This window comes from Oreochromis aureus, linkage group 20, assembly GCF_013358895.1.
Source record: "Oreochromis aureus strain Israel breed Guangdong linkage group 20, ZZ_aureus, whole genome shotgun sequence".
Taxonomy (NCBI): Eukaryota; Metazoa; Chordata; class Actinopteri; order Cichliformes; family Cichlidae; genus Oreochromis; species Oreochromis aureus.
In genome coordinates, this window is record NC_052961.1 from 33,659,782 (window position 1) to 33,678,389 (window position 18,608).

General features: G+C 39.8%; 1 protein-coding gene across 3 annotated transcripts; it reads left to right on the forward strand.

The window, feature by feature from the left end:
* The first annotated feature begins 2,656 nt into the window (after window positions 1–2,656).
* Window positions 2,657–17,722, forward strand: LOC116328365 (carnitine O-acetyltransferase-like). Of its 3 annotated transcripts, none has more exons than XM_039604006.1 (14): window positions 2,657–2,953; window positions 3,190–3,486; window positions 5,144–5,262; window positions 5,370–5,423; window positions 5,714–5,918; window positions 8,034–8,142; window positions 10,248–10,423; window positions 11,805–11,905; window positions 12,257–12,376; window positions 12,941–13,063; window positions 13,454–13,589; window positions 14,336–14,398; window positions 16,147–16,284; window positions 17,090–17,722. In XM_039604006.1, exons 1-14 carry the CDS (start codon window positions 2,927–2,929, stop codon window positions 17,300–17,302), a joined length of 1,881 nt encoding a protein of 626 aa, XP_039459940.1. In that variant the 5' UTR covers window positions 2,657–2,926; the 3' UTR covers window positions 17,303–17,722. The 3 variants fall into 3 exon arrangements, with proteins under 3 accessions (XP_039459940.1, XP_031605989.2, XP_031605990.2); XM_031750129.2 differs by having other exon boundaries at window positions 7,968–8,142; window positions 17,090–17,719; XM_031750130.2 differs by having other exon boundaries at window positions 5,753–5,918; window positions 7,968–8,142; window positions 17,090–17,716.
* The last annotated feature ends 886 nt before the right edge of the window (window positions 17,723–18,608 follow it).

Sequence of the window (18,608 nt, forward strand, 5' to 3'; positions counted from 1 at the left end):
TTAAGACGTTTCAAGAAACTGTGTGCAGACTTTATTAGATTCAAGTCAAGTTGGCTTTATTGTCACTTCAGCCACATACAGTTTGTACACAGTGAAGCGAAACAACGTTCCTCCAGGGCCAAGGTGCTACATGCAACATAAATTTACAACATAAATTAACAAAACTAACTAAAACTATCTAACTAGGTAGGTAGTGCAAAGACTGTAAATGCTGATTGTTAGTTTTTCATGTATTGTATCAGAATCGATCAGCCTTACAACTGCCTGCCACCAACATGAACATGTCTGTGAAGGTTCTCAGTCATCCAAGTCATAACATGAACACAAGTTTAAAACGGCAGCTGGATAGTGTGGAAGTCACAAGTTCAATTCCCTCCCAGTATCTAGTAAGGGTCCTGGCTAGGCCCCCCATGCCAAACACCAAGCCCTGGAATGGCGCGGCTACTTCTGCACCGTGTCTGCAGCTCGAACACGACACATTTCACTGCATGTTTGTACTCTGTATGATTATGTATGTGACCAATAAAGCTCGTTTAGGTTAAGTCTTCTGTTTACCTTTATGTCATGCTTACTCAAATCCAAATCAAATCAAATCACTTTTATTGTCACGTCACATGTGCAGGTACACTGGTACAGTACATGTGAGTGAAATTCTTGTGTGCGAGCTTCACAAGCAACAGAGTTGTGCAAAAATACAATAACGTAAAACAAGCAAAATATAAAAATGGCTAATCTAAAAGTAATAAATATATGTACAATATATAAAGGTATATACATTACTGAATGTGTATACTAAATATGTTTTTCTACATGTGTGTGTGTGAGTGTGTATATAGTGTGTATATACATGTTTTACAAATGAAATAAAGTAAACAATAAAATAAGATATATAAAATATACAGAGGTTGGTATGTGCAAAATAGTGGTATTTATATACAGTATGGAGTGCATAATGTTGAAGTTCCAGTAGTGAGGGTGAGGTGTCTATGACGTGTTCAGCAGTCTGATGGCCTGGTGGAAAAAGCTGTCTCTCAGTCTGCTGGTACGGGACCGGATGCTGCAGAACCTCCTTCCTGATGGAAGTAGTCTGAACAGTTTGTGGCTGGGGTGACTGGAGTCCTTGATGATCATCCCCGCTTTCCTCAGGCACCGCTTCCTGTAGATGTCTTGGAGGGAGGGAAGCTCACCTCCAATTATCCGTTCAGCACACCGCACTACTCTCTGGAGAGCTTTGCGGTTGTAAGCGGTGCTGTTGCCATACCAGGTGGTGATGCATCCAGTGAGGATGCTCTCAATGGCACAGCGATAGAAGGTCCTGAGGATGCGGGGGCTCATGCCGAATCTTTTCAGTCTCCTGAGAAAGAAGAGGCGCTGCTGCGCCTTCTTCACTGTTTTGTTTATGTGTACTGACCATGTAAGATCCTCAGCCAGATGTACACCAAGGAAGCGGAACCTGCTCACTCTCTCCACAGCGGCGCCGTTGATGGTGATGGGGGTGTGTACTCCTCTGCACCTCTGGAAGTCCACTATCAACTCCTTTGTCTTTGCGACGTTGAGGGTGAGATGGTTGTCTTGACACCAGTGGGTCAGGGCGCTGACCTCCTCCCTGTAGGCCGTCTCATCACCGTTGGTGATAAGACCCACCACTGTAGTGTCGTCCGCAAACTTCACAATGATGTTGGAGTTGTTAGTGGCCGTGCAGTCGTAGGTGTAGAGTGAGTACAGGAGAGGGCTCAGTACACACCCCTGTGGAGCACCAGTGTTCAGTGTGATGGGGATGAGGTGGTGCTGCCCAGTCTGACCACTTGGCGTCTGTCAGACAGGAAGTTAAGGATCCAGCTGCAGAGGAGCTGCTCAGTCCTAGATCCTGCAGTTTCCTGTCCAGCTTCGAGGAACGATGGTATTGAATGCTGAGCTGTAATCTACAAACAGCATTCTCACATACGTGTCTCTCTTCTCCAGGTGTGACAGGGCAGCATGGAGTGTCAGGGCTATGGCATCATCAGTGGACCTGTTGTGGCGGTATGCGAACTGTAGAGGGTCCAGTGAGTCGGGTAGTGCGGAGCAGATGAAGTCCCTGACCAGCTTCTCGAAGCATTTGCTCACGATGGGGGTCAGGGCTACAGGTTGCCAGTCGTTCAATGAGGAGATGGTGGAGGATTTGGGTACAGGGACGATGGTGGCCATTTTGAAGCAGGCTGGGACTACAGACAGAGAGAGGGAAAGGTTGAAGATGTGTGTAAACACTCCAGCCAGCTGAGCCGCGCATGACTTGAGGACGTGGCCGGGAATCCCGTCCGGACCAGTAGCTTTGCGTGCGTTCACTCTCCTGAAGCACTTCCGCACATCCTCCTCAGACACAGTGTGCGCACTGACGTCATCCGCGGTGCGCACACTGTCCGGTCTCATGGTGTTCGCTATTACTATTACAATAGACATGGGTTTTCCACAGATCGTACATTAACTATTCACCAGTGTTTCCTTAACTACTGAAAGTTTTCTTTTTCTTTTTTTTTTTAAATTGGTTTGATTTCTTCTTTTGTCAATGAGGCATGAACGTTTCAAGTTGTGAAACAGGTTCTTATGATTGGATGTCAAAGCCATGTCACTGCACCATGTGACTAGAAGGTGTGATTTCAGTTGCAGATGAGCTGAGTGCATAATTGTCTGATGTGGAGCTGGTGTGCTTGAAAGCTATTATTTTTGTGGAGTAACAAACTGGCAGCCCTGGAGTGTTTTCTGCTTGTTTTTAGCTCAGCACTGATCATCTTTTTTTAATGTGGATGTGTCTGTGTATTTTACAAGCCAGACAATAAATGATTCAGGATAGTTATTAGTCTAGTGGCATTGCTTCTAGCATTGTAACTGCCGGTCAAACAGGTGAACACACTCCAGCCTCATTTTGTGGGATTTTTCTGAAAACACAATGTTGAGAATCTTCAGCAGAATTATGGTAAGCAATTCAGTGTAGTTGTTTAGGATTTAGCTTACTGAAGTCATAACAAAAGCCCGTTAACTTGTATTCACAAATATGTCTGAGGTTTTATTTGTTTTTGTTAACGTAATAATTAACAGAAGTGCATTTTTTCATGTTTTAACCAAATTAATGCTAGTAAAAGTCTTAGGATTTATTACCTGATCTTCTTTTATTCTATATTCATGTATTTTTTTTGTCTTTCTGTCTCCCAGGTGAAGGTGGGGAAGATGAATCATTCAGACCAGGTCAGATCTTGTCAGTTAGTGAAGCCTGTACAAGTGATTCTTGTTAGTGACAGATGCTTGAACCAGCAGAAGGGACTTCCCAGGGTACCTGTCCCTCCCTTGTGGAAAACTTGTGAGGGCTACCTCAGTGCCCTGGAGCCCATCATAGAAGAGGATGAGTTGAAGCGAGCAAAACAGCTGGTGGAGGTGTTTATGAAAGGAGGAGGGGTTGGAGAGGAACTGCAGAGAAGCCTGGAGAGGAAAGCATGCAACACTGACAACTGGGTGAGCTCATTTACTGCCACTAAAGAGAGGTTCAGGGTGCAGTGACCAGACATAAGGAAATGACTGATGATGACTCCAGACATAAGGAACTGACTGATGATGACTAAACATGAATAATCATGTTATAGTGTGTTACACCCCTCTGCAGACCCTAATCTCCTCAATGTGTTCATCTGGTGCTAATTGGAACACCTAGTCAGGTGTGGATGAAAGCATACCTGAGGCAGGCTTCGCAGGAACTCACTAGTCTTTGCCTTGGTGGCACCAGCTATTTCAGCCAGCCTGCTATGCCATTTTAAGATAAAACCTCTTCTCACTAACACTCTGGTATTCATCTCCTTTTTTTATGTTGCGGCTTTTGAGCTGGGTCGTAACATAGGGATGGAAGAAGATAGAATTAAATAGGTCTCAGGTAGGATCGGGTAGAACAAAAACATCAGGTCTCATTCATTAGTAACAGTAGAAAAGTACTGTAGAAATGCTTTTCCAGAGGGGTATGCTATGAAGAAATTTCAACATACCCAGTCTTTCTTCACAAAACCTAAAACTGCAGTCAGCAATTATGAGTACTGATAATTACATGTATTGTGTCAAACAAAGCAAGTCTCTTTCAGAAAATTTGGTAACTGAAAATCATTGTGATTGAAAAGTTTAAATGATTCATTATTGCTCTTATGGATTAGCAATGTTGCATTAAACAGTAAAATGAAACACTGTTGCTGCAAATGTGATGATGTAAATCCAAAAGAGAACTTGTTTTTTGATCATTGCAAGTGGGGATATAATTCATTAAGTGAAATTTATATAAATCTGTTTTACTGCTCACTGTGCTTCAGGTGCTGCCATCAGTTTCTAATCTAACAGCTGCTCATCAGAATTTTGAAACTTAAATGTTTATATGCATCGGGTTAAAGTTTACTGTGTGTTCAAGTCGGACACTGTCCCACAGCCTGATTTGGAAACTAGTTTATCACCAACAAAGAGCAATATATTTTTTGAGTGAATGCGATTCCCGAGCAGCAGCAAAAGTAGGATTTAGTCTAGAACAGGGGTGGGCAATCTCAGTCCACGAGGGCCGGTGTCCCTGCAGGTTTTAGATGTGTCCTCGAACAAACACAGCTGATTTAAATGGCTAAATTAGCTCCTCAACATGTCCTGAAGTTCTCCAGAGGCCTGGTAACGAACTAATCATGTGATTCAGGTGTGTTGACCCAAGGTGAGATCTAAAACCTGCAGGGACACCGGCCCTCGTGGACTGAGATTGCCCACCCCTGGTCTAGAAGTAATCATACATTAATTACATTTTTGGTTTATGAGCATTTTTAGTCCAATAAAATATCATTCTTTGACTGTCTTAAGTGAGCTGTGGTACTGCACTCAATGAATTTTAAAAATTTGATTTTATGTATAATTTGTCCACTTGCCCTGGGCCTTATCATTAAAGGCAATGGCAGAATGTATAGCTGTAGTTATAGTAATTGATGAAAATGCTCCAATTGCAGAAAATCGTGTAAGGTTGTCAAGAACTGCAGATAGAGTAGGAACAAGGTCTGGAGATGAAATGAAATTCTGCAACATCTTAGAAACTCAAGTGATGACACTAATTTTTATCAGCTGCTGTCTCCAGGATTAACTAACAGTCTGCTACTGTGTGTAGACGGCAGACCTGTGGGGGAAGTTGGAATACTTTGAGAACCGGAGCCCTGTGGTGATTAACACAAATCTTCCGATTGTGTGTCCTCGACTGGACTTCAGAGATAAGCAGGGACAAATTAGGTAAACCAACACACACTCTTACACACAAATGATACCTGGTATATGCGTTTATAGTTTTTTAAAATAACTAACATGTTTTTTTTGTGGGGGGGGGGGGTTCTGCTTAGGTGTGCAGCCAAAATAATAATAGCTCTTTTGGAATTTAAGACAACCATTGAAAAGTGAGTACCACAATCAAATTAATTTAATCTTCAGAGATCTAAGATACCATAGTGCTCACAGGACCTTTTGAGAATAAATAATGAGGAAACTGATCTCACCTGAGCATGAAACTATTAGTCGGTAAAATTAATTAGGAGCCTCTGAAACGGAGCCCTTTTTATAAAAATGGCTGTAATTACTAAAGTTTTAATTCCATCAAAATGTTCCAAAAGGCACCAAAACTAGAAAAGTGGTTAAGAGATCCAGTTTAGTAGTTTTTGGTACTTGTGTATTGCCTCTATTTTTTCAGCCCACCTTGGTTTACCGATGGAGGCTGTGTCTTTTGCAGTGAGACATTACCAGCTGAGAATCTGGGAGGGAAACCTCTGTGTATGGAGCAATATTCCCAGTTGCTGTCAACCTGCCGCATCCCAGGTCTGGTAAGGGACTCGGTGGTGTTCCATGCCAAGAGCGCCAATCCACCTAAACACATCACAGTGGTATATAACTTTCAGGTGAGAAGTTTTTTGTTTTTTGTTTTTTTGTGCACAACATATTACCAGAGGCTTTGTGCAGATGCTTGCAAAGAGTCAAAGTTGTGTTTTTGTACAATAGAAATAAAAGTAATGTTCATATCCACGCTGTAGACTGTACCACTATTTTCCTCCTCCTCCGAGACAAAATAAAATCGGCTGATTGTAGTGCTGATTAATGGACTCGATGGCAAGCGAGCTAACAATTCCAACAAACTGAACTACTGGGATTCTCTATTCTCATTACTAATGAGAGTGAGCCAACATCATATTAAACTCTATGGGTTAAGAATGGGATGTCACTCAAATTCACATGTGTGAAGGCGGATGAGTGAATAGTTTACTGTGTATAAGGAAATGGGTGAAATGAGCACACCTCTTTAAAAAGATATTTGATTATTTGCTTGAATATTGTAGTGTAGCGAGTGACATTTTCACAGGTTTTGGCATGGGATTGTTACCCCTGGCTATTGACCTGCGAAAACACTGTACTACATAATGTTAGCTTAATATTTGCTCTATAAACACTACTCATGACCTACAAAAAACAGTCAAATGGATTCCATTTCTCACGCGTACCTTATCTTTCCATGTTCTCTATTCTCCTATTGAACCCCGATCCTTTTGTCCCCATGATAGAACAGAGAAAACCGACTCATAGTGTGTTAAAACATTTATATTTCTTTTTATTCAATCATCTTCCGGAAGAGAGAGACCCCTGCACAGCTCAAACGCCAGTTGCAAGAGCTCTAACATTAGAATCATAAACTGCCTCATATAGGTTTTATTTTGGTACTTTACACGTCACACAGTCTCAAACATTGCTTATATGGAAAGTTCCTCTTTTCTGTGTCTTATCTATTAATAGGCCTGTGCACTAAAACTTCCTGTTTTTCAGTCTGGCTGAGTACTTAGTTTGTGAGTCAAAGGTGGCCTTGCTCTACAAGCCTTCATTATTAAAGTACATAAAACAATCTAATGAGCAGATACACATTAAAAAATATTTCTTTTGTCCCTAACACTCCCTTGCTCAAAGGGTATTTTCCTTCCTCTTCTTGTCCTCCACTACCATGTCCAGTTGGTAAGCCATCACCAGTTTGTCTGTCTGTATCTGGAAGTCCTACAGGATCTTAGCTCAATAATACACCCTGCTGTTATGTGCTGGATTGTCTCAGGGGCATCTTTGCACAGCCTGCACCTGGGGTTTTACCTGGTGTGGTAGATCCCAGCTTCCATGGATCTTGTGCTGAGAGCTTGTTCCTGTGCTGCCATGAGACGTGCCTCTGTGCTGTCCTTCAGTCCAGTTTTTTCCAGCCACTGGTAGGATTTCTTGATGTCAGCCACTTCCTCTATCTTCTAGTGGTACATACCATACAGGGGCCTATCCTTCTACAATAGCTCTTCTACTTGCACACAGTTAATGTCGGTGGCTTCCATCTCCTCATTTGGCCAGCTTATTATCCCAGCAGGGTATCTGGTCACTGGCAGGGTGTAGGTGTTGATTTCCCAGAACTTGTCATTTCTATTCAGCTGGCTCTTGAGGGCTTGCCTTACCCTCTGCAGGTATTCATCCTCTTCATGTAACCTCTTCCGCTGAGGTTACTTTCATAGTAGTATTCCAACAGTTCCCTAGCACCTGATGTGGGCCTTACTGATCCAGGCGACATCAGAGCCAGTATGACTTCAGTTATCTCTACCTCACTCATAACCAAAGCAGGTTGGTTAGCATCTGGGGCCAAGCATGGTGACCCTTATTGAATACAGTCCCCCTGGTCGAACCCCAGATAGGGAGAGAGTTTGCCAGAGATGACAATCGTACCAAGTGGAACACAAGTCAATTCTCCTCTCTGCACACACTGTTGAACACTACCTGAAACGTTTGAAAGAGTAGCTGAAGAACTGTTTGCTGTTGGCCAAAGGAGTGGGCTGTTCACCTAGTCCCACTACCCAAATGTAAGGCATATAGTGCTGGGTTGGATGGGAAGCATGTCCTCTGTGATGCTATTAATCTGTGTCCTCCCTTTGAATCAGTTCTTTGTGGTGGAGGTCTACCACAATGATGGGACTTCGCTGACAGTTGATCAGCTTTGTGTTCAGATGGAGAGAATCTGCAACTTCACATCAGCGACTAACACGGAGCCTGTCGGTATCCTCACCACCCTGAATCGTGACTCCTGGAGCAAAGCATATCTCAGTCTGATGAAAGGTAAGGCCAAACTTGGCTTTAACTCTGATTAAACTAATAAAAAAAGTGTGTGGCATAAAGTGGTCAACAGTAAACTGATCTTGACAAAGAAGGGTAATCTGCATCCTCTATGATGTTATGAACCAGAAAATAACGCTGAAAAACATTTTTGGCATTCTATTTCATCCTAGCACATACAGTATAAGCATCGTTATTCTCTGCAACCTTGGTGAGCTTGGCTAAGTCATCATCATGGTGCTGCAGGTTCTAATGGGTCTCCCAGCTAGTTTGCAGTGAATCTCAGCTAATTATTACAAAAACACAATTTACAGGTTACAATTACAGAGTTACAAAAGACTGTTATCAGCCTGGCTAGCTGGTAAATAAAACATGGAAAGGAAGAGCCAAAGCTAGCTTGTTAGCAACAACTGAATTTGTAAAATGAAGCAAGAGGATTTTCCTTAGTAAATTTAAAAAAAATAGAAAAGGGGAAAAAAAAAGTTTACAAGTCAAGCTTCTATACTTGGGCAACCATCAATACTGCACACCTCAGGGTCCTACCCTAAAGGGACAACACTGAAATAACACATTACATTGTAAAACATCAGAGAATCCTCCCTTAGCAAGTGCTTGCTGACAATGGGAGGGAAGACCTACTATTTAACAGGATGTAACCTCTGGCAAACCTAGCCCAGCAACTCGAAAGGAAACCTTTTTCTCCCACTTGTGCCCAAAATATCTTTGTTTTGGTAACTACCCAGAGTTCATGACAATGGGTGAGGGCTAGAAAATAAATGAAGTGTAGACTGAATTCTTTGCTTTCACTGTCAACTCTTTGTCACTAATCTAGTGATCTGTTTCACTCCATTTTGACAACACTTGAGAACAGAATCTTTAGATATTTGAACTCAACTCAAATCTATATTGCTCCTCCCGTATCTCTAGTTCAGTGAATCAGTCTTAGCCTCTTTCCAACACTCTGGAGTACACTTTTCCGGGGATGCTGAGGAGTGTGATATTCTTTTCTATAAAGTTAAGTACTTAGTTTAAAATTTTTCACAAAGTCCTGAATGATTAGCCCCATCACAGCTTAAATATCATACTACCATGTTTTTAACTACAGGCTTATTTGCTGTAGAACCAGCTTCTACTCAAGAGAAAGATCCACTCCATTTCTAAGATTAGATGTCAGAGATTGAATTTTTTTTTTTTATAAAACTTGACCTTGAACCATGCTTTAGTTATGCTGGTAGAAGACCTACACCATCAGTACCCATGCAATTATTGGATTGGCATGGGAGAAGGGGAAAAAATATAAGAGGTACAATCTTTTAAAAATCTTTTAAAATGTTCATTTCCACTGAGCATTTTCATTAAAAGAATATTTAACAATTTCTCACCAGATGCCATGTTTACTGTTTAATTAATGAATATTTCACAAATTGTCACAATTCCTTCTACAAAATATTTCGACCACTAATTTTGTATATTCAAAGGTATTTTATTCTTAAACCAAAATGTCTCATTTAGGATGAAAAATGCACCAAAGATTAAACCAAAATATGTATGACCTTGGACTTGCATAAGAACCTTCTATTTAATAAGAAGGTGCCCCTATTTTTTGCAATACAAACTCTGAGGTTGGGTGGGGAAGAGCGTGCTGAGCACTTCTCTAATTGGTGAGTGAGTGTGTTTTATGAATGTATGGATAAATAGATCAACCAATTCCTGCACCCCTGGTCACGCTAGTATAACAGAAACGAGAAAAGGAATGATGGCGATGTTAACTGTCTTGATGCATGCTTAATTATCCAGGTAAGGAAATCCCAAAAAGTTGATTCTGTTCATCTGACTGCCGTTTGGGGAAACCTGCAGTCAGGTGAGACTGAGGAAGTCACTTGGATGACGAAATGTTTCTCCTGCTAAAAACGGTACGTCCAGATGAACAGAATCAACTTTCTGGGCAATGTTAACTATTTTTTTTGCTCATAAGTGAGGGGTGAAATTGTATAGCGTACTTGCCTTTGTGTATTTGCATGTGTACCTGTGACTGCTTCATGCGGTCTGTGATGGAGACTCTCTGTCATAGCAAGATCTGTTAAACATCAGGTTTTTGTTTTTTGTAGATCAAACAAACAAAGAATCTCTGTCAGCTATTGAAAGGAGCATCTTCACATTGTGTTTGGATAGAGCCATACCTCGAGAGTCTGACAAGTACTGCACATGTGATTTCCACCTAATAACACATGGAGGAGGCAGCCAGTGGAATAGTGCCAACCGCTGGTTTGACAAGTCACTGCAGGTAAGAAACAGCCTGAAGGTAGGGGTGTGTGTGTGTGTGTGTGTGTAAACTGACTCCCTCAGAGTCACCTGATATTCATTAATTTATTTAATGGGCAACATTGTAGTTCAATGGTTCACTGTTGCCTCACAGTAAGCAGTTACTGGTTTTCCAATCCATTATTTGGCCGGGGCCTTTCTATATGGAGTTCGCATGTTCTCCCACTGTCTGTGTGGCTTCTGTTTGAGTACTCTGGCTTCCTCCCATGGTCCAAAGACATGCAATTTGTGGAGTTGGGTTTATTGGTGATTCTAAGTTTGCCATAGGTGTGTGTGTGAATTGTTCTCATTCTGTGGCTGCTGGGATAGGCTTCAGACCTCCCTGTAACCCTCAATTGGAAATTTAGAAGAAAATGGATGAATTTACTTTAGTATACTTAATGAAGCCATCCAAAATGTTGCCTTCGTACGTGGGTGGGTATTTTCTTATACAGTTTCTTATTAAAATTGTGTAGAAATGGGTTGAAATCTTTGCTTGTAATTGCTTTTTTTGTCTTTCTGCTACTTCTATCAGTCAATTAACACTAGTGACCCATGCATACATAACTGTGCAACAGCACTGGCTCCACTATGTTTGTGGACTGATGTGAAATGCTTCAGATGATGATGAGCTGTTTCTTTCCTTCTCCATGATGTTTTCTTCCAGTCATTCTAGTTTATTCTTAAGTTCTTCAGTTTAACCAGTGATTTGCACTTTATTGTATAACCTTCTGTATTTACATGAATGTGTCTCTTGATTGCATACTTGACCTTCTTGGGTCATGATGTGGTTAAGGAAAAACCCTTTACACAATGTAGCTAAAGAGAAAAATTCAGTGTTCGTTCTATTTCATGGCCTTTTACTCTATTTGCTTATTTTGGTATCTTTCTGCCTTTAAAAAAAACAAAACAAAAAAAACCCAGAAAACCTGTCTTGCGATGTAAATTTAAATTACATTTTTGTAATTAAAAAGTTAAAAAATGTTACAGTACAATACAGCCACTTAACTCTGGTGTACTTTTTTTTTTTTTTTTTTTTTTTTTTTTAATCGGTTTTAGTTGACTAAAATGTGTGTTTTTCTCCTCTGTATTCCTCTATACCCGAGGTATGTCCAGCAGTCATTCCTGGTTTCTAAGTAACAAAGTAGTTTTTCTTTTTTTCTTCTTTTTTTTCAAATTCCTGAATTATCTGCCACTTCTCTGAATATGTGCTATTCCAAAAAAAAAAATTAGTTTCACTGCACAAAAGTGTGTATTCTTGGGGTTTGTTAGTGTTTCTAATCCACAACTATTTAGGATCATAAATTTCAAACATGGAGACAACACAATTGCAATTAAATCCTAATACTGTTTCTGTCTTTCAGATAATTGTTGCAGAAGACGGGTCATGGGGTTTAAATCTGATTCATATTGTTACTGATGGTACAGTTATTATGGCTTTCACTGACTATCTTGTCGCTTACATGTAAGTGGAACCAAATTGTTTTCGGATATGTAGATTTAGGCTTTTTCTTTTGTTATGAAAATTCAGATGTTACATTTTAAAATCATTACATGGCATTAACGCGGATGTATGGTTTTCTTGAATCACACAATTTGGGTATATGTATGTATTTATGTGTGGAAGGTATGAATGAATTTAATTGTTCACTCCTGGGCTATGATCACTTGGCTCTGCAAACATCACCTCCTTCATGACTTAATGATTATAGGAGGGCACGTGCTCTGTATGTTTGGCATACTGTATGGTGGCTTTGGTTTGTTACTTCATGTGATATTGTTCCACCAAATGTATTTGCCCTCATTTTTGAAACAGGAAGAAGCCAGAGATGATCCAAGCTTCCATTCTGCCTTTACCTATGCCCCAGAAACTACACTTCAGTGTCACTCCTGATATCAAAGAGATCATTGAGCAGGCTAAAAGGAGCATGGACGGGTGAGTACATATCACTTTTAAATTGTTCAATATGGCTCATGTTGAACAAACATCTGCACATCTGGCATGAAACGACTGTCATCCACTAACAAAGCTAGGGCTGAGGCATGGCTAGTAGAGCAAAAAAACATTTGGTTATATGTATGAAAAGAATATGGTTAAATGTTATATTGCACTTAGAAATGATGTTGAAAAACAAAATGGGATGTTATAAACAATGGATTTTGTGTGAGTTTTAAAATTTTACAACACAAAGCAACAAATGTGTTCAAAAACGAATACGTTGTGGTAATTTTATTGTGTTGGTGTAAACCTGTCCTTCATAAAACTCAAAGCTGCTTTTTTGTAGCTCACTTTTGTCTCACTACATAAAAATTTCAATGTATGTAAAGCACCCAATAAATAGATGTGAATAGGTTCAGGTCAAGTATCAACAAAGTGCCTAACCATAATCTCGCCTCGGGCACCAAAATGGCATTTATTGTATGTATTTAAAGGTTACTTGTGTTTGACACGGTCTGTTATTGCATCTGTATAATGTTTGTTCCATTCCTCCAACTACAGAAACATCCGAAACTTTGGTCTGAGTGTTATGGTTTTTGACCACTTTGGGAAAAATGATCTGAAGGCCCACAACATGAGCCCTGATGCTTTCATCCAAATGGCCATACAGCTGGCCTACTACAGGTGAAATCCTGAATCCTCATGGAGAATGAGATGTGTGTACAGAATTCTGTCAGATCTGACAGACAGTTAAGCAGCTTTACTAGAATGTTTCACACATGGAGACGTGAAATAACACTTGTTTTAGCAGACATGAGTTTTCTAGCTTATTCATAGTTTATAAGCACTTTGGAGAGATTGGAATGCCCCACAATGTATGTCAGATGGTCTTTAAAATTCTGGCATTCATAGTGAGGAAACACTGCTGTGATCTCAGCCAGTATGTTCTCGTTAGCCTAAAGGAAGGAGGAATTACTGTATCGCAGAGACAGTATTTCTCTCATGAGTCAGTAAGTTTTAGAACTTTGTTAGAATGCAGTTTATGGAAAATATTTATCTCCCTTCTCTTGACAGGATGAATAAGCAGGTCTGTGCATCGTATGAAGCTGTTAGCCAGCGAATGTTCAGGCATGGACGTGTGTCCTTACTGCTTTCGACGACAAGTGTCTCAGCTGCCTTTGTCAAGGCCTTTGATGACCCTGAAAAGCAGGTCTGGCAAGTTGGGTAACATTAAATCCAACTCTTACAATCAGGTTCATAAATATCTGCACAGGGACAGTTGTTGTTTGTAACTCTGACTGTGTACAGGACTAAAGTGGAGTAAGTCAAGATATGACTAAGTGTAGATTTTCAGGTTTGCTTTAATTGAAAGGTTGTTAACGAAAGTAATTGCATTTAGCAGCAGTTATTTAGCATTTGTTATGAAGGGGTTAAAGGGGTGCCTGTAGATCAGGAGGTAGAACAGGTCGTCAACTCTAAGTGGAAAGTTAGTAGTTTGATTTCTGACTGCTCCAGTCTGCATGCCAAATAGAATAGAAAAGGCACAGAAAAAGTGCTTGAATGAATAGGTATGAATGAGGGATGTTATGTAACATGTAAGTAGAAAAGCACTATATAAGAAACAGTTCATTTGTCTTAACAGAGGAAGAATTTGATCACTGACTTTGTCTTTAAGCATGTTGAGCTATGTGCTACCTTCACTTACTTCCACATCTCTTAGGACCTCATTCTTAGTTGCCTGTTGATACCCAGGCTTTTTGTTTTTGTTTGTGTGTTTGTTTTTTTCCTCCATAATATAAACCTTTAATATTTCATACTTACAGATGTACAGTTAAAACAATCTTGTCATTCTCAGCTCAGTATTTGACACAGTTGAGATGCTGTGTTTGGGTCAGAGTACCGAATGCTTCTGCACAGCAGTTCACTAAACAGACTTCATCTTTCTGTTTTGCACAGAACACAGAGAAGATTGATCTGTTGCAAAAAGCCATAAAAACACACAAAGAGAATATTAAAGTGGTGAGTATAATTTACAACACTTAGTTCTTCAGTTTTGTGGAGTTTATTCATATCTTCCGACAGCAACTGTTCTCTCCATATACTCTCAATTAGTTTCAATTAATTTTCACTCTTGCATGCTGCTCTATCAAATATAACTTTGTTAAAATATAATAATGACCTACTCCATCAGTCTTCCAAGGTGTGACAGTGAAAATATCTGACAATGAAAAAGAACTCTAGAGAAGCAAAGAAGACCTGTGTACCTACACAGTTGAATAGTGGGAGCATGGTATACCAATGTACTGATGTGCACAACTGCTTTAATGGCAAAACTAGACAGAAGGTCTTACCATCAATCTTACAAAATGGAGTAGATGCAACTATACTATATTACTCACCTGCCTTCACATGCATTCAATTTGAGTGACCTCTCATTCTTAATCTATGGAGTTTAACATAACGTTGCCAGCCTTTTGCAGCTTTAACATCTTCAACTCTGCTGGGAAAGCTTTCCACAAGGTTTAAGAGTGGGTTTATGGGAATTTCTGATCATTCTTTTAGAAGCACATTTATGAGGCTATCCAACTGATGTTGGACAAGAAGGCCTGCAGAGTGTCTTCTCTAATTAATCCCGACAGGTGTTCAGATTGAGGTCAGGACTCTGTGGAGGCCAGTCAAGTTCTTCCACACCAAACTCGCTCAGTCATGTCCTTATGGACCTTGATTTGTGCACTGGTGCAGAGTCAGCGTGGAACAGGAAGAGGCCATCCCCAAACTGTTCCCACAAAGTTGGGAGCATGAAATTTTCCAAAATGTCTTGATATGCTGAAGCATTAAAAGTTATTTTCTCTGGAAGTCGAACTCCTGAGAAACAACCCCTCACCATAATCCCCCCTCCACCAAACTTTACACTTGGACAGTGCAGTTACACAAGTACCGTTCTTCTGGCAACCATCAACCTCAAACTCGTCCACTGGCTTGCCGAACTCGGAAGGGTGATTAATCACTCAGTACTCTAGAGTCCAGAGGCAGTGTGCTTTACACCCCTTTATCAATACTTTGCTTTGCCCTTGTTGATGTAAGAATTGACTGCAGCTTCTCAGCCATTCAAACCTATTTAATGAACTTATTTAATCATATTGTAAACACAAATTTTGTAGATTTTCTTCAGACTTGAATTCAATGAGATTGCTGCAAATATTCCTCTAACGAGAATGAATATAAAGCTGGCATGACCGCGGAAGCATTTTTTTGTTTGATTGTTGGATAATGTTGAATATTCACATCACTTCAAAAAATTGTAAATGAATACACAGTGTGACTGCATTAGTAGAACTACAAAGTGTGTACTTCACAGTGCTACTGACAAGGTCAGAACAATAGTGGATTATTTAACTAAGCAGCAGAAAGTGTTCCTGTGTGGAAGGTCATACAGTGCCTGTAGTTGGTGATGGAGCCACCACTCATTTTCACTCTTGTCCTTGTACCTGACCCTTTTTATTCTTTTTCTTTTTTTAATGTCCCTTAACATTGACCTATAAACCATTTAAGGATACTTTAATGTATAAACCACCCTCATCTACACATAACAGAGAACTTGGCCAAGAACCTATTTTAGCATGCAATTGCATGACTGTGAATCCGTAACTTGGTCCTGTGTCTTTGGCATGTTTTGTAGAATCAATTAAAGATAGGAGTGTGACAGACATATAGTAGTATCCCAAAGAGTTGTTGGTTAAACATGTAGTATTTTTCTTTTCTTACAGGTAACTGGAGGACATGACATTGTAGCCCATATCATTGCTCTCAGTTTGCAAGCTGTTGAGAATAAAATCCCCATGCCTGACATCTTCAGAGACATCTCATACAAGAAATTCCTTAACTACCAACTCACCACAAGTCAAGTAAAAATACATTTATGTTGCTTTGTTTATGTTGGTGAAGGGCTTATGGGTAAAACTGACATTTCTCACCAACACATGCATGTGATTAAATAGCTACCCAGCGTAAGTCCTTGCAGGTCATTATGTCATGTCCAAAATAAGCTAAAATTATAAAAATCACACTAAACATTAGTTGTATGTGTCTAGATATTTTTAGTTATTAACAAAATTGGACATTTATTTAAATTTTCCTTTAAATTTCTTTAAAAAAATACTCAACCAATGAAAGTATACTAAAGTGGAAGAAATCATCTTTTATATTCCCATTAAAGAAGACCCTTTGTAAAATTGTATAGTTTACATTTCTTTTAAACTCTGATATTGAACATAATATATTGAAGGCAGTTTGGAGTGGAAATCTTAAGTAGAACGATTATAAAATGTGCAGAGACATCCATAAACCCAACAGTGTCTTCATATAGCAGCAAGACCCACAAAAACAACTGTGGACGGCTGCAGAGTGCAAGTATTCTCATGTCCATGGTTCATCAAGCAATCAATTTCTGCCCGATTCTTGATGTTGTATTAAAAATTAACCTTTTTATTTAAGACTAGACTTCTTCACATTCATACAAAGATTTAAATTGGAAGCAATGTTTATGTCATTGCAGCTCTCAAACATCTGACACTTTTAACACGACTGAATTAAAGTAGAAGTGCATTTTAGTTGCATCTCTAATGTTTCATTTTACATCTTTTGTGGTGGGACTCAATGTTATCTAAAGGTCTGCAAAGCAACGTTCTCACTTAAATTTCTCTTCACAAGGTGACATCCAATACTGGCTCTGTGGCAGTCCATCAGGTTGATGAATGCTTTGGATACAGTTCGTGCTACAGTGTACATAACAGTCACTTCGTCATTGAGATGGCAGCTTCCAACACAGACAAAAGACGAAGCACACATCATCTGATCCAAAATATGAAGGATGCACTATTGGACATGAGGGCCTTGCTGGAACAAACTCCAAGAGCAACTTAAAAATCATCCATAGCTAAACTCTCACCTTACTCTGCATTGGCATTTTTAAAAAAAATTGAATGTTAATTCTTTATTACACTGTCTTACTGTTAACTCAAAAGAGGTGGGGGATTAAATATTTATGTGTAAGAATCAATTTTTTGAGGGGGAGAGGGATTTCTCATCACCTCTTTTATTACTTGCTCAAAAATGAGAAATTCCATTTTAGATTTCAGTTTTGAGAAAAGAACTTGCAGAGACCGGGCAGTCCTGTGAGTGATCTGTGGTAGGTAGGCTGGAGCAGGCAGTGTCATGGCACACGTAGATGCTAAACACAAAGACACATCTGAGGAAAATCCTTACACAAAAAACACTAGGGCTGTGTCCGAATTCAGGGGAAGGATGCTCATAAGGACACTACCTACGTCACAAGGTAGTGTGCTTTAGACGGACGGGTAGTCAGGAAGTGAGCGGCTTGGACAGCCCCCCTTTTTTCTCCATAGAAACTTTATTGAACAAACAATGAGTATCCAACATAACAGATGGGCTGTGGACAGCCTCCTAGCCCTCAACTCCGCCCTTACTTGCGTGTTTTTCCCGATCGCTAGCGCCACAGCGCGAAAACTTTAAAATGGACCCAGAAATGTCGCTCCGTTGTTTGGACAATTTTATTTCTCGAGGAGCTAGAAAAACCTTATCGTCGCCGCCCGCACGTTTTGTACCTTAGGCTCATCAGAGACAATCATATCCAGGTAAAATAATTTCCTTTAATCTACACGCATTTAGGAATTACGTAGCTAATTACACGGATAATTGAAATATTGCCGGCGTTGTGCCAAAACTGATTTCCAATGTTTCCGTGTGTAATATGTGTAATATCTTTATGTATGTTGGTAAATAGACTTCGGTGAACATGGTTTACTAAGGGGTTTTATATATACAATAATTACCTGTTGTTCAAGTATCTTTATAACTGTGGTTATAATGTAGGTACAATTGATATATTTGTTGCGCTCTCTGCTGTCCTCTTGGCCAGATTACTCTTAAAAAATAAATTTCTAATGTCAATAACTTTTTTTTTTTTTTAAACTGGATAAATAAAGGATATATAAAAGTCACTGCCAAAACCTGATTGCAGCTTCTACCTTGTTACAGGAATGTTGCTGGTGGCAGATGACTTGATATCACTAATGAGGGACACATTTCACATGTTTCACGTATTATAGACCAACACGTTATTCATAGCAGGATAAATACGAGCAATCAGGTTAGGGCAAAAACCGGAAATCAGTTTGTGGCAGACGATCATTTTTTTGCCACAACATCG

Bases quoted from the DNA above. Each gene is read 5' to 3' on its own strand.
- LOC116328365 (XM_031750129.2), top strand. From the start codon at position 2,927: ATGTTGAGAATCTTCAGCAGAATTATG. The intron at 5,263-5,369 runs GTAAACCAACAC...GGTTCTGCTTAG, and splicing joins GATAAGCAGGGACAAATTAG to GTGTGCAGCCAAAATAATAA. The intron at 14,399-16,146 runs GTGAGTATAATT...CTTTTCTTACAG, and splicing joins ACAAAGAGAATATTAAAGTG to GTAACTGGAGGACATGACAT.